The sequence below is a fragment of the Procambarus clarkii genome, chromosome 20 (genome assembly GCF_040958095.1).
Source record: "Procambarus clarkii isolate CNS0578487 chromosome 20, FALCON_Pclarkii_2.0, whole genome shotgun sequence".
Classification (NCBI taxonomy): Eukaryota; Metazoa; Arthropoda; class Malacostraca; order Decapoda; family Cambaridae; genus Procambarus; species Procambarus clarkii.
The window spans coordinates 42,610,759-42,627,398 of NC_091169.1; the positions used below are offsets into that span (position 1 = coordinate 42,610,759).

The following is a 16,640-nucleotide window of genomic DNA, read 5'->3' on the forward strand; positions in this document are numbered from 1 at the left end:
TAAACCTCATCTAAATAACTTAAATTACTCGAATTATACATTGTATTAAACAACCAGCTTGTTAAGAAATGCGAACAGCGCCTTTAGTTACTATACCTCATAATTTTGCCCGACAGACTTCTTCACACCGATATTACCAGCTCATTAAATACCGAGTTCATAAACTGCATTTTCCTATTAGACTCCCGACCCACACCAGCCATGCATCACAAATCTACTTCTAGCTCCATAAATTTTTACCCTCAATATCAGAAACACTATTTCCTGGATCACACGCTCCACCTCATGGATCACACGCTCCACCTCATGGATCACACGCTTCTCCTCCTGGATCACACGCTTCACCTGGATCACAAGTTTCACCTGGATCACACGCTCCACCTCCTGGATCAAAGCTCCACCTCCTGGATCACACGCTCCACCTCCTGGATCACACGCTCCACCTCCTGGATCACACGCTTCTCCTGGATCACACGCTCCACCTCATGGATCACACGCTTCTCCTCCTGGATCACACGCTTCTCCTGGATCACAAGTTTCACCTGGATCACACGCTCCACCTCCTGGATCACAAGCTCCACCTCCTGGATCACACGCTTCTCCTCCTGGATCACACGCTCCACCTCCTGGATCACACGCTTCTCCTCCTGGATCACACGCTTCACCTGGATCACAAGTTTCACCTGGATCACACGCTCTACCTCCTGGATCACAAGCTCCACCTCCTGGATCACACGCTCCACCTCATGGATTACACGCTTCTCCTGGATCACACGCTTCACCTTCTGGATCACACGCTTCTCCTGGATCACAAGTTTCACCTGGATCACACGCTTCTCCTGGATCACATGCTTCTCCTGGATCACAAGTTTCACCTGGATCACACGCTTCACATCCTGGATCACAAGTTTCACCTCCTACAAAATTCTACTATATAATGTCCGTTATGTCAATATATGTACGTTTCACATAGTTACAAAAAGTAATGTCTGAACAGAAGATTCACTGGAATTAAGATTGAGAAACCTTTAAAAGAATATTTGTTTTAACATTAAAATTCTTCGTTCTTTGTGTCCCCAACACACGTGCTTTGTAGACTGAACAACAGTGTTTCTCACGCATAAAAAATCCGTGTTATTTGATCCAAATGTTATGCAACTACCATCAAGAGTGCCCTTTATTTGATCCAAATGTTGTGCAACTAACATCAAGAGTGCCCATTATTTGATCCAAATGTTATGCAACTATCATCAAGAGTGCCCATTATTTGATCCAAATGTTATGCAACTATCATCAAGAGTGCCCATTATTTGATCCAAATGTTATGCAACTATCATCAAGAGTGCCCATTATTTGATCCAAATGTTATGCAACTATCATCAAGAGTGCCCATTATTTGATCCAAATGTTTTGCAACTACCATCAAGAGTGCCCATTATTTGATCCAAATGTTTTGCAACTACCATCAAGATTGCCCATTATTTGATCCAAATGTTTTGCAACTACCATCAAGAGTGCCCATTATTTGAACCAGAGGTTGTGCAACTAGGAGGAAAAGTTTCGTGCCTCAAACGACGTACTACTAATAACTGAACCTTCACTTAAACGACAAGTTACGTCCAAAGTGTCGTCTCCTCTCCACCACCCTACGATGTCAAACTATGCCTCTGGACAACATCGCTTTCAGAACTCCTTAGCAGGGAACTTTAAGCTTTGACCAAGTACCACAATTCAATGGACCAATTATTGCTTTACTCCCAATGGATCTACATTTGTGATTTTTTTTTTTCGGGGGGGGGGGGGGATCTGGAAATAGCTTGAAGCTAAGCACTTTTTTTTTAATTATAAATTTCGCTACAAGGCTCACGATCTTGTGATGCCCCTACGTTACACGAATGGCATGTCTATATGTTGTGTGCATAAAGTGTTAAAATTCTGATTGTCTGGTCGTAAACCCATAAAAAGTGTGTAGACCAAGTTTCAATAGTGATTAACGATTGAGAACATTTAATGGAGGAAGCATCAAGTGCTGAAAGTAATGTAAAGTTGCAACATCCAATCTGGAGAAAATTTTGTTTGGAGATAATGTTTAGCTCTGTGATGTTTCATTTATCTAACGGATTTGTGTTGTGTCGTGTACGCTAGATCTGTGAAAGTCCTTATCAGAGCCAAACTTAATTTACAAATGCAATCTTCTACCGATTTGGTGCTTCAGCTCAAAATTTAATTTACATTCACAATCGTATAGATTGTCGTTTAAAAAATATTATTCACTATGATTTTAAGCTGTGGAATTTAACTCCTAATTGATGGTAATTAAAATTACGTTTGTGTTATTATGGTAATAAATAAATTTGTACCAAATTAATAACATAAAGATGTGTACTTGTCTACAACTTTCTTAATGTCTCTTTAGCATGATCGATCTTCAGGATCTGCATTTTCGTGTACAAAACGTCAAGAAGTTTTATGAGTTTTCTGCATTTTATCCGCATGTAAATGCATGAGAACATGACATGTTCTGGTATGTGTCCACACAGCGAATTTCATGACTAGTTAGTGTTTGATCGATTTACCATAAATCCCAATATATATATATATATATATATATATATATATATATATACATATATTATATGTTATATATATATCATTAAATGCAAATAAACCACATTGAAATAGGAAAATTTACGGAGCGTTTTCGGTCACTTTACAAGAGCATTTTGACTTTGACAATTGATACGTAAAGTTATCGAAAAGGTTAAGTCGGTTTTCCTGTTTCTATATATATATATATATATATATATATATATATATATATATATATATATATATATATATATATATATATATATATATATATATATATATATATATAAATGAAAACTCCAAGTGACACCCCAAAGTGACTCGAACCCGGACCTCCAGGAGCACATTGTAACTGATGTCACGGTGCCTTAATCCACTCGACCATCAGTGACCGCACTAAGGAGGTGATTGCCGAATTCATTTGAATCCCAAAGCGGCACTTTGTAATCTTGGGCATAGCTATTTTATCAAATCACTTCATTTTAGTGGGGCCACACACACACACACACACACACACACATACACACACACACACACACACACACACACACACACACACACACACACACACACACACACACACACACACACACATATATATATATATATATATATATATATATATATAAACTGGTGGCAGGAAAAACAAATACTCATACATACTTAGTCAAACGGCAAGTTTTGTCAGAAAGCTCTTTATTCCCTTCTCTGAGGCTATGAGTCCTTACAATTGCACCAGAGGTGGTACCCCTTAAATATGTGTGTGTATATATATAAATATATATATATATAAATATATATATATATATATATATATATATATATATATATATATATATATATATATATATATATATATATATATATATATATATATATAATACACACCCAGTTGTTATGTTCAGTATCACAATTAAACATAATTATAAAGCCCATTCTACTTCAAAAAGAAGCAGCAAAAACACAAATCAAGGGGAAACTAAACAATAAAAAATATATAAAAGAAACTAAACAATTTAAATTTAAAAAATATATAAACCAAATAAAAGGGATCTGCGACCCGTGTTAAACAACAATGTGTCAGCTGTCTATTTGTATACTATGAAAAATTTCATCAAGTTTTTGTTTCGCGTATGTTTCATTTGCGCGTCATTATTTATTTCATTGTTTAGTTCCCCTTGATTTGTGTTTTTAGTGCTCCTTTTTAAATAGAATGGGCCTTATAATTATGGTGAATTGTGATACTGAATATATCATTTGAGTGTCTATTATTGTATAATATTTGTGTTTTTTTATAATGTGCGACATGGGTAATTCGATAATGAATGATTTAAGTTGGTCTTGCATAGTATCTTTGAAAATTTAGAATCTTAATTGCGATTTTTATTTAGTCCTTTTTGTCACTGTTAACGATTATAATCTCTTATTTTGATCATTACGTAAGTTGATTTTGGTAGTTTTCTTTTTTTCTTAATTACTGTCACTTGTTTTTTATGGATATAATCATGTTTTCAGAATGTTATTTTTAACTGGAAATTTTAATTTCATTATTTTTTTAGATTTGATGCTCAATACTAATGAGTATTCGAAACGTCATGTATTTTTAATTGAAAAGTAAATATTTGAATTAAACAAGATGTTGATATTGTCAATGGTGATAGTGTTTAGACACACACATTATATATATATATATATATATATATATATATATATATATATATATATATATATATATATATATATATATATATATATATATTTATATATATTGTGTGTGTGTGTGTGTGTGTAGTATCGCACTTTCGATCGAAGGAGATATGGCCAAATTTCGAGCAAATATAATCATAACTGCAAGTTAAGATTTTTTCAAATAATTAAGCATAAATATATAACAAAACTTTTCTTGAATGTATTTTGACGTGACCGTTAAACTATATAGTATTTCTTCCAGATCATTTTGGTTATAATATATAAATTTATTGGTGTAATATTATTAAAAATTATTTCCTTTAATAAAAATGGTATTAGTAAAAACTACTTTCTCACTTATTAAAAGCTATGACAATTTGTTTTTAGCAAATTGGTAAATAGAAGTAAATATTTAAATGTTTTTCATATGTATTTCAGGTAATTCATTGTTCTTCAATTTCTTTATGAAATATGCAACAGCTCACGTGAGGCATTCATCTCATGTAAGTACACATTATCCTACTTGTTCTGCTTTATTTATGTAATGGTTCTTAACATATGTTTTAAGAGTTGATAAACTCCTATGTCTTAACGTCTGTAGATCCTCACGACTTGTGGCTGCTCTTTGATTTCCAGGTTATTTAAATGAGGCCAAGACTTGGCCGTTATGATAATACAAGTCTAATGGGATTACAGGTAAGGTCTGAACTTGACAGCTATGATAATTCATGTCCTCGGGATTACAGGTGAGGTCTGAACTTGGCACCCCTATTGCAATACATGTGTAGGGGATAATAGGTAAGGTCTTATCTTGATAATTATGGTAATACCTTTCAAGGGATTGCAGGTAAGGTAAAAAATTAATGCTTATGATAATACATGTCTAGGGGATTACTGGGAAGATCAGAACTTGGCTCTTATCGTAATACATGTCCAGGGGATAATGTATAACATCAGAATGTGACCCTTCGGTAATATGTCTTAAGAAATTCATTTGGGGTAAGGACTTGGCCTCTTACTGTCTCTCCTTTATAAGGCCATCAGTCCCTTCTTAATAACGCCATCCTGCTCCTGCTCCTTCTGCTCCTACAACCCCCACCACCACCACTCCATGGTACAGTCCCTACTGCTACCATTACTACAAAGCACTCCCGTCCTGAACACAGGTATAGCCGGTCTTCGCCACCTGCCCCGCTCTAATTGCCTGGTCCCGGGTAAGGGATGCTGCGTGTTGTCTACCTTTATACACGCACCAATCCAGGGCTCGGCTGTTACCGAGGGCCGCCCTCTTCCCTGCCTCTGCCTCGTTAATTTATCGGTTCTGCTTGGACTGCTTGTGCAGGCTAGGCAATGCTCCGTAGTAATTATCTTGTCTGGAATTCTCTTCATTATCGTCCCCGCGTCTCTCTCTCTCTCTCTCTCTCTCTCTCTCTCTCTCTCTCTCTCTCTCTCTCTCTCTCTCTCTCTCTCTCTCTCTCTCTCTCTCTCTCTCTCTCTCTCTCTCTCTTTCTTTCTCTCTCTCTCTCTCTCTCTCTCTCTCTCTCTCTCTCTCTCTCTCTCTCTCTCTCTCTCTCTCTCTCTCTCTTTCTCTTTCTCTTTCTCTTTCTCTCTCTTTCTCTCTCTCTCTCTCTCTCTCTCTCTCTCTCTCTCTCTCTCTCTCTCTCTCTCTCTCTCTCTCTCTTTCTCTTTCTCTTTCTCTTTCTCTCTCTCTCTCTTCTCTTTCTCTTTCTCTTTCTCTTTTTCTTTCTCTCTCTCTCTCTCTCTCTCTCTCTCTCTCTCTCTCTCTCTCTCTCTCTCTCTCTCTCTCTCTTTCTCTTTCTCTTTCTCTCTCTCTCTCTCTCTCTCTCTCTCTCTCTCTCTCTCTCTCTCTCTCTCTCTCTCTCTCTCTCTCTCTCTCTCTCTCTCTCTTGTTCTAGCAACCGCACTCACCTTCCACTATTGTTCACCCTTTCTTCTCCTTTTGCCCATTTATCCATCCTGCGTCTCTTTCACATTTGTTCTCCCATCTCGTTTATTATCTCCTACCTCTCCCACACCTCAACCATGAGTCATACATGTCTACTCTATCCAAGGATTTAGTTTGTTCCTCCCTGTCTCAGTTCAATCCCCCATTCAGCTCTCCTTTCCTCTGTCTGCCCCTCTCTGCTTCTCAATGTCTCCTTCTGTCTCTTCCTCCACCAAAGCCTCCGCCTCTCCCTCCCCCACTGCCCCCTCGTCCTCATCACCCCCCCCCGGCCAGTACGCACTACAAATAATTCCCCTCCATTATTAAAGTAAGCGTTACCATTTAGCTAGAGAAGTGAGCACGGTTTACCGAGCCAAGAATTAAACAATAATGAGTGCAAATTACGACTTTTCATTCATTACTAATTGTTTTTACATGGATATAGGCCTATGTTATCATTCATAACAATTGTCTGTGTTGACAATGGTAGCACGTGAGTGTTGAGTTAATATTATCATCTAGTTGTTTTGGCTTGGTTGACTGTGCAAATTTGCAAGGTAGAGCGTCAGCTCCTGAGCTCCGGCTGTTCACTTCTTCTACTTCACTTCTTATTGTTTTTTGTTGCAATAAGTCGCAACCCTCTCAGTTTCTATTGCATTTTATCTTAAAATGTTGTCATCCATTTCGTTTTCAATATGGAGCAACTCATCAATATTTTGTCTGCAGTCCCTCTGAGAATCTTGTATACTTGTATCATATCTCTCTTTTACAGTTTTACCAAGTTCAATTCTTCTTTTTAGCGATTTTTGTCAAAATAGAGACTTTGGGAGGTACCTGCATGCTGTAGTGTTGCCTCAAGTTTTACCTGATCAACCCGGCTGTGATTCATAATCAATGCCACCAGCCAGGAGGCGTGGTCAGAGATCGGGCCGTAGGGACATTGATCCTCGGAATCATCACTGAGTAGGTAACTACAAAATGCTAATGGCATCCTTCTTAAGCTTTCGAATGTTGTTCTTATGTTCATCAGTGTCCCATATTGTTCTTTTGTTCATCAGTGTCCCATATTGTTCTTTTGTTCATCAGTGTCCCATATTGTTCTTTTGTTCATCAGTGTCCCATATTGTTCTTTTGTTCATCAGAGTCCTATATTGTTGTTCTTATGTTCATCAGTGTCCCATATTGTTCCTATGTTCATCAGTGTCCCATATTGTTGTTCTTATGTTCATCAGGGTCCCATATTGTTCCTATGTTCATCAGAGTCCTATATTGTTGTTCTTGTGTTCATCAGTGTCCCATATTGTTGTTCTTATGTTCATCTGTGTCCCATATTGTTGTTCTTATGTTCATCACTGTCCCATATTCTTGTTCTTGTGTTCATCAGTGTCCCATATACTATTCACGTTGCCCTCGGCCATCCCATCCTCCTAAAATGATAGTACTCGTGGCAACTATTTGCTCAAACGTACACAAATGGACTGTTGATCCCCAACATAGTTTGTTTTGTATTAATGAATTTTTGTTTGGTTTTCCTTATTTTTGTAGCGTTTACAAAATAATGCAAAACTTGATTTTTTGTTTTGTTTGGGCCCAACAGTCCATTTGTGTACGATTGAGCAAATAGTTGATATAAGTTCTATCAGTTTAATAGGATGGGTTACCCTCTTCATGTGTTTCGTCGGAGGTAAGGGAGGGACGTCTTGATGCTTCATTAAAGTTTATTAGGTTTAAAGGGTAAATGTATTCAGGCGATGAGCCACAATAACGTGGCTGAAGTATGTTGACCAGACCACACACTAGAAAGTGAAGGGACGACGACGTTTCGGTCCGTCCTGGGCCATTCGAATTGGGAATGGTCCAGTGAACATAAGAATGAACGTAAGAATGGTCCTGGATCAATCGACTTGAGAATGGTCCAGGACAGACCGAAACGTCGTCGTCCCTTCACTTTCTAGTGTATGGTCTGGTCAACAGGGTAAATATAATTATTCATTTTTTTTAATTTGCCTTGATCAGTGCGTAAAGGTTATTGTTATAGTAAGGAAAACAAACAACAGACGAGCCAGAATGCCATAGCAAGATTCACCGTAGGGGTCGCTTTCATACCAGGTCACATGACAGTCTTTACTAATGAATAACGCCGTCCTGCTCATTCTGGGCGCGTACTCAAGAGCAATTACTGTTAACAATTTAGTGAGGCTAGTCTTAAGGTCTGGCGTACAACCTCTGACAGACACACATTTTACTTAATAGATGTAAGTTGGACCAGCACAAATCAGAATTAAAGGCATATAAGAAAAATAGATACATGGTTATCTCTAAAATCCTCTAAAAGTTCACCTTTTCCTTAATAGAAAATTTACAAAAGTCAATATTTTATGTTCTCCACTGAAGTGGAACACGTTTAGCGTGGCTGCGATCCCAGAATATATCCCAAACCATTTATACAACCCCAAGAGTTGCTGTGTGATCTCGACTTCTCGAGCGATTATGCGGCAGACAACAATAATCCCAGCTCTAACCCACATCAAGTAAAGGATCACATTTCTAACATTTGCATAAAATTTAATACAATTTTGTATCCAAAACGTGTAATCCTGTATCTCCTAAAAATATACTTAAGGAATGGGATTTTACAGACACTTGAAAAAAATGAGAATATGCTTAGATACTTAAGGTATTTAGATAAATAAGAAGAAATTTAGTGATTCGGTAAAGTTAAAAGGGACTGTTCAAATTGAGCAACCACTGAAGAAGAGAACGGTGTTTGGAAGTAAGGCACTCAGATGTAGCACCGAGATTTGTGTAACTGTGTCTTCAATATTAGGGCAGTGAGTAAACTGATGTGAAAGTGAGAATAACGGAAGCTAAATTCATCCAAAGTTTAAAAGGCCGTTAAAAAATGCGAACCTATAACCTAAAGACCGGTCGTGCAAACAGTGGCAAAGGATCCCCCATTGTTTAAAGAATCATACAACGAAATATATTCCTTCAAGATAAATCGTGAAGTTTGAGATAAGGTTCAACCTGCCTTCCAGCTTAGCAACAAACACGCCCCTCCCAGAAGCCTGCCTTCCAGCGTAGCAACCAGCATAATCCTCCCAGCCGCCTGCCTTCCAGCGTAGCAACCAGCATAATCCTCTCAGACGCCTGCCTTCCAGCGTAACAACCAGCATAATCCTCCCAGACGCCTGCCTTCCAGCGTAACAACCAGCATAATCCTCCCAGACGCCTGCCTTCCAGCGTAGCTACCAGCATAATCCTCCCAGACGCCTGCCTTCCAGCGTAGCTACCAGCATAATCCTCCCAGAAGCCTGCCTTCCAGCGTAACAACCAGCATAATCCTCCCAGACGCCTGCCTTCCAGCGTAGCTACCAGCATAATCCTCCCAGACGCCTGCCTTCCAGCGTAGCAACCAGCATAATCCTCCTACTCGCAATATTCCCACTTGCTACACATCATACTCTGCAACTTCCAAGTCTTCGGTTTGCCATCCCTCTCCACTTTGTTTACTTCTGCTGCTGCATTACATCTTTAGTTTTTTCCGGTTTTATATAATTGTTTATTTCCTTTCATCACGTGGTTGTCAGGCTTTACATGTTTCTGATTCTGCTCAGTGTTTTCTCTCGCTTAGTATCTTCTAAAACAAGCACACACACACACACACACACACACACACACACACACACACACACACACACACACACACACACACACACACACACACACACACACACTGTAGTTTTCACTGCCCACTCTTAACAGTTGGTGTCTCTTCATTAAGAAATCAGTGTTCACTCCTCCCTGTCTCCCCAGGTACACACCAGTGAGTTAACCTCCCCCAGGTACACACCGGAGACACAAGCCGCCTAGCATGGTTCCCGTTCTCCTAATGGACCTCCAATGCAGTTTTTTCTATTTCGTTTTCTGTCGATGTTTTTGACATTTATGGGATTTATGTAAGCTTTCCTCAAATTCCCAGCAGCGTGTTGGTGGACCCCGGGTTGTAGAGGCGCAGGGGTGCCACATGATCCCAGCTTTACCCAGGAGGGGGCTGCTGGCCACTAGCTACGGTCATCATTCATGTCTGTCAACAAGTTTGCTTTTATTTTTTAAAGTTGGGTACTCCTGTGCCCTCCGCTGAGGCTGTAATGTTGGGCGGGGTATTATGAGTGAACGAGACGTGTTGCTTGAGCTCATCCTGCAGGCAACGCTTCGTTTCTCATTCCATTCACTGTATGGACTGAATGGGTCTTGAACCGCGGACACCACGCGTGAGGCCGTAGCACTAGAACGGGGTCGTGGGGTCCGCGGTTCGCGAGCCAGACAATTCAGGTGAATGGAATGTTTATTTCCACGGAAGTGTGGATAGCAATTCGTTTCTCATATTTTTCTCAAACAGTGGTCTTCAGTTTCCTTGTTATCGTGAGTTTGGCCATTCACAATTCTTGGCAACATAATACACATTCGAAAGTGTGTATTATGTCCCTCTATTTTCCTATTGGGTTTATGTTCGTATTTGTTTCGTTAGTTTTAATTATTAAAATTATATCCGGCTCTTTTTCTTTTCTTGCCCGACATTTTTTTTATTTTTTTATTTTACCCCTTCTTTATTACATAGTTCATATATGTCTTATTTCGCAATTAAAATAATCAATTTCGTGTAGATCCATAAAGGGGAGATGAGCGGTGAATGGCACAGGTTTGTCCTGGTGTTGGTCCCTGGCTGTGCCCCCTGGTGTTGGTCCCTGGCTGTGCCCCCTGGTGTTGGTCCCTGGCTGTGTCCTGCTGTTGGTCCCTGGCTGTGTCCTGGTGTTGGTCCCTGGCTGTGTCCTGGTGTTGGTCCCTGGCTGTGTCCTGCTGTTGGTCCCTGGCTGTGTCCTGGTGTTGGTCCCTGGCTGTGTCCTGGTGTTGGTCCCTGGCTGTGTCCTGCTGTTGGTCCCTGGCTGTGTCCTGCTGTTGGTCCCTGGCTGTGTCCCCTGGTGTTGGTCCCTGATTGTGTCCTGCTGTTGGTCCCTGGCTGTGCCCCCTGGTGTTGGTCCCTGACTGTGTCCTGCTGTTGGTCCCTGGCTGTGTCCTGGTGTTAGTCCCTGGCTGTGTCCTGGTGTTAGTCCCTGGCTGTGTCCTGCTGTTGGTACCTGGCTGTGTCCTACTGTTGATCCCTGGCTGTGTCCTAGTGTTGGTCCCTGACTGTGCCTTAGTGTTGATCCCTGACAGTGTCCTAGTGTGGATCCCTGACTGTGCCCTAGTGTTGATCCCTGGCTGTGCTCTAGTGTTGATCCCTGACTGTGCCCTAGTGTTGATCCCTGACTGTGCCCTAGTGTTGATCCCTGACTGTGCCCTAGTGTTGATCCCTGACTGTGCCCTAGTCGCTGTCTAGAGAGCTGTGTATTGCTATTACCTACATATATCTCAGGTTAATGGACCCGCGGGCATTTTCTAACGGGCTGTTGCTGTAGTAAAACAAATAAAAGAGATGGATCGAGTCCTCGTGAAAAATCATACAAATGTATAGCAGTTGGGATGAATAAGGTCGTCAGTAGCTGTTCTTTGGCAGGCTTATACATTCTTTAAAATCGTAAATAGTAATATAATTTGTAAATTCTTAAATAAGATTAGCGGGTTGGACAAGTATATGAGTGGGATTGGGTGGTTATAGATAGGAGCTGCCTCGTATGGGCCAATAGGCCTTCTGCAGTTACCTTTGTTCTTATGTTCTTAAGATTATAGATCTGTAAATTATTAAATGAGGATATGATACTTTAAATCTTTAATAAGGAAATAGATCCTTCAAACTTTAAATAAGGATATAGATTCTTTAAATTCCTAAATAATAATATAGATCTTTAAATTCTTAAATATAAATATAGATTTTTGAATTCTTAAAATAGGATATGATCCTTTACAGTTTAAATAAGGAAGTAGATCCTTTAAACTTTGAATAAGGATATAGATTATATATATTCTTTAAATTCTTAAATAAGGACATAGACCCATTTAATTATTAGGTAGGCTTGTTGATTCTTTAAATTTATAGATAGTCTTGAGATCCCTTAAATTCTTATATTTGCACATATCCTTTTAATTCTTAAATAGGCTTCAAGATTCTTGAGTTTCTTGTATAGGCATACATGTATATATTCTTAAAATTCTTAGGTAGACGGGTTGATTACTTCAATTCTTAAGTAGACTGGTAGATTACTTTAATCCTTATGTAGGTGTATAGATTCCTTCAATTATTATGTAGAAATATAAACCATTTCATTTCTAAAGTTGACTTGAAGATCTAAATTCTTCAAGATATTAATTCTAAAGCACATTCACAAACTTAAGGTCAATTTAATTGTATTTTAAAATCATTTAGAACACTTATATGTTACATGCATTGTGCTTTGCTCATATTTAACAATATTTTAATTTAAGAAGGGATTCTTAAGGCCAGAAGGTCTAGTGGCCTTACATAAGCCAGTAGGCCTAATACTGGTCCCTTTAAGCAAGCACAATTGACTTGGAACAAGTAAGAAATGGTTTAATTTACTGGAGAGAGTAGCCAAAACTCTCCAGTACTTCTGATAAATTTGACGCGACGCCCCACTTTAGAAAATCTTGTAAGCTAACCTTTCCTTACCTTATACTTCCTAGCTAAGCTAACCGTTGGTACTCGAACGGTTAGGAGTAACAAACTAGGCGGAGTGAATGAGGCTAGCTCATGAAACTAGCCTCATTCTTCTCAGCAGAGTAACCTCACTCAGCTCACTAGACATTTCGTTGTCTACACAGGGATAGTCTCCTTCACCTCAAAACTAAATTAATTTCACAAAACTAAACTCATTCACCTCACAGACTAACTTCACTTATAAATGTTTCCTCTCTAACACTATCCTCACTCAGCTCACACTGTCTCGCACACTTCTATCGTCTTGGGTTACTTTATCTCACTTTAGCATCCTTGAGGGTTAGGTTACAAGTGAAGATTTATCTTCCACCTCTCCCGCTCCCCCCACATACCGCCGTCCCTCCTTCCCCTGGTCTCTGGAGAGGCCGTAGAGTTATAATAGGAAAACGCTAAGCCAGTATGACTATGCAACACTTGCAAAAGATATGAGGCAGGCTAATTAGGGCTGGGATATAAGGACTGAGTGAAAGAACAGTTCCCACTCATTTGGACCATTAGGGATCGAACGTCGACCATGCAAGAAGCGATGACGTTTTGTAAATTCTCAATCCTGAGAGAGTGGGAGGGATTCCATACACTGGTTCACCCTACTTTAAGGAGTTGACTGATGTAATACAAGGAAGGATACAATAGGTATACAAGGAAGGAATACAATAGGTATACTTATCATTCGAGAAAGGCATAACAAGACAAACGTTACAGAATAAATTAAATTACAAAAAGTACTAGATTTTGAATTAGAAGAACTCGAAAGGCAAAATAATTATTAGCAGTCTAATATCGTTTTATATATTTAAATATGCTCTAATACAGATTTCAAAATCCTGTAATATGAACATTAGCAGTGGTTTGTATAATTTAGATCCATTTTTTGATTGATCAGTTAAAGGGCGATTTGTAGAGGATCATTGATACACATTTGTCTCACTAATATCTTGTTAATATCCACTATCTTATGATATTATTATCCACGTAAGGGCCTTATTATATATGCTCCAGCTCCTATTTATATCCACCCAATCCCATTCATATATGTGTCGTTGTACCTCACCTCTCTCGTGCCTATATATGTATATATCTCCTGCCTATGAAGCTGTATTATTAAATTTTGAGATTCATAAATTTAATAAATTTTTAAATTTTATAAATAAATTTTATGCCATGAATTGATAAAATTCATGGCATATTGCCGGTGTCACTCACAATTTTCAGACATAATTGCATATACGAATCATAAACATAGCAATTTAGACTAATTATTTATATATACACAAATTAGGGAAATTAATGCTAGTTCCGAATTTAATATACAAGTTAGCAAATTGTGAAAAAGAGTAGCTCTAATTACATTAAATGTATCAACGGTAAATATTATACATGACATTTATATCTACAAAGGTTAGATTATTTGAATAAATTGTAACGTTTGTTGCATAGCTCACATTAGTGGTGACCAATGTATATTGGTCACCACTAATGTATATATATATATATATATATATATATATATATATATATATATATATATATATATATATATATATATATATATATATATGTCGTACCTAGTAGCCAGAACGCACTTCTCAGCCTACTATGCAAGGCCCGATTTGCCTAATAAGCCAAGTTTTCATGAATTAATTGTTTTTCGACTACCTAACCTACCTAACCTAACCTAACCTAACCTAACCTAACTTTTTCGGCTACCTAACCTAACCTAACCTATAAAGATAGGTTACGTTAGGTTAGGTAGGGTTGGTTAGGTTCGGTTATATATCTACGTTAATTTTACCTCCAATAAAAAAAAATTGACCTCATACATAATGAAATGGGTAGCTTTATCATTTCATAAGAAAAAAATTAGAGAAAATATATTAATTTATGAAAACTTGGCTTATTAGGCAAATCGGGCCTTGCATAGTAGGCTGAGAAGTGCGTTCTGGCTACTAGGTACGACATATATATATATATATATATATATATATATATATATATATATATATATATATATATATATATATATATATATATATATATACACACTGATATGTGTATTGTTGCCGCCGGATGCAACGAGTTTTTATGCACCCATTATTCATACTCCTGATCCAAACTGACGAATAACGTCAAAATCTACATGAGCACTTCAAGATGTTCTTGCAGCACTTAAGATCCTACTGCTGGGTTGTCACGCTATGAACCGTGAACCGTGCCATCACCTGATGAGTTTTTTGTGTTATAATACCGAAACTATTTTAAAATTAGTAAATCCCTTCATTCGGGGTACGTGCAGTGCAACCTGGAAAATAATGGGGTGTTTTTGAGGTGTATTAATAGTTGAGTATGAAAAGTTTTTTGTGTTGGTATTAATGGTGCAGGAACCAGTGCATGTAAGGGCAGCAATGGTTAATCGAGTGTTCCTTGACTTATTGGGTCTTCTCTCTCTCCATATTTATTTTTCTCTATCTCTTTTCCTTCTACCCACTGTCTTTCTCTTTTTCTCGCTCTCATTTTTTTTTTACTGAGACTGGGGCTCATTAGGAATGGTCTGATGTTGCTAAACAAAATGCAACTTAAGAGCTGTTATCCAACATCAGTTCATCTAAAGCCTGATCCTAGAAGGTAACTTTATTTAATGAACATATTTCTTAATGTATAAAAATAGATTTAAAATAAAGTTACAATATTTTTGTGTGCATAATGTAACTTGAGCCAACTGTGTTAAAGAGCATGTTCTGAATGCAAGTCAGCCAAGGAACAGATGATCGCTGATGGAGAGATGTTCTAGTGAATGGCACAACCAGCATATGGTTATAGAGGCTGAGGGCCTTGTGTTGTGGTTACCAACTTCTGGTTGTCCACAAAGTTGGGCCAGTGGGGGAATCTTTAGAATATTGATCTTATTTATAATAGTAAGGCCGCCTACATCTCTATGGTGTTGTAGGTATTGATACACTGACCATTCAGCCAGATCATGGCCAGAGATGAGTCCTCTCTCACGGCTCTACCTTGTCCACAATATACGAATACATAATGGAGCACATGCCGTCCAAGAATGTAGTATGTACTCAAGCTGGGAGATAACTTGTGCTTCATACAAAGTTTTACAAACCCTGTTACCAAGGAAGTACGAAATTTGGCATAGGGCTGTAAGTTTATTGACTGCCTTGCTTGCTATACTCAGCATGTAGCTTTTCATGGTAATTAAAAAGTTACACTTCATTACCGAGATGTTAACTTCTTTACTGAGCATTTGATTTGTTTTACTTCTCCAAATGTCTGTCCCAGGTGAAGTATCATGTAGTTTAGTTATGACTATGCCCCAGATTTTCTCTACAAATGTAAGCTGACTTTGCCTACGCCGGAAAAAATTGTTGCAAGTTTTAAATTAATGTGTCCTCTGATGAATATTTCAGTCCATTTTTTAACAGGGTTCACCAGACTTTAGATCTTGCAATTCCTAATGCAAGTTCTTTTCCTGCTTCTGATTTCCTTTGGGAAATAGGCCACTTTTGAATTTTGTATATACGTACATATATATATATATATATATATATATATATATATATATATATATATATATATATATATATATATATATATATATATATATATATATATATTCTCTCTCTCTCTCTCTCTCTCTCTCTCTCTCTCTCTCTCTCTCTCTCTCTCTCTCTCTCTCTCTCTCTCTCTCTCTCTCTCTCTCTCTCTCTCTCTCTCTCTCCCCCTCCCCCTCCC

The 16,640-nt window shown here is 38.2% G+C and overlaps 1 protein-coding gene across 1 annotated transcript in view; it reads right to left on the reverse strand.

Annotated features, from left to right (window-relative positions):
• Positions 1 to 389: 389 nt before the first annotated feature.
• LOC138366842 (golgin subfamily A member 6-like protein 4) overlaps positions 390 to 16,640 on the reverse strand; it is an 84,596-nt gene continuing 68,345 nt past the window's right edge. The window contains exon 4 of the mRNA XM_069328129.1: positions 390 to 917. Coding sequence (XP_069184230.1) covers positions 390 to 917 — 528 coding nt within the window. The remainder of the gene's footprint in view (positions 918 to 16,640) is intronic.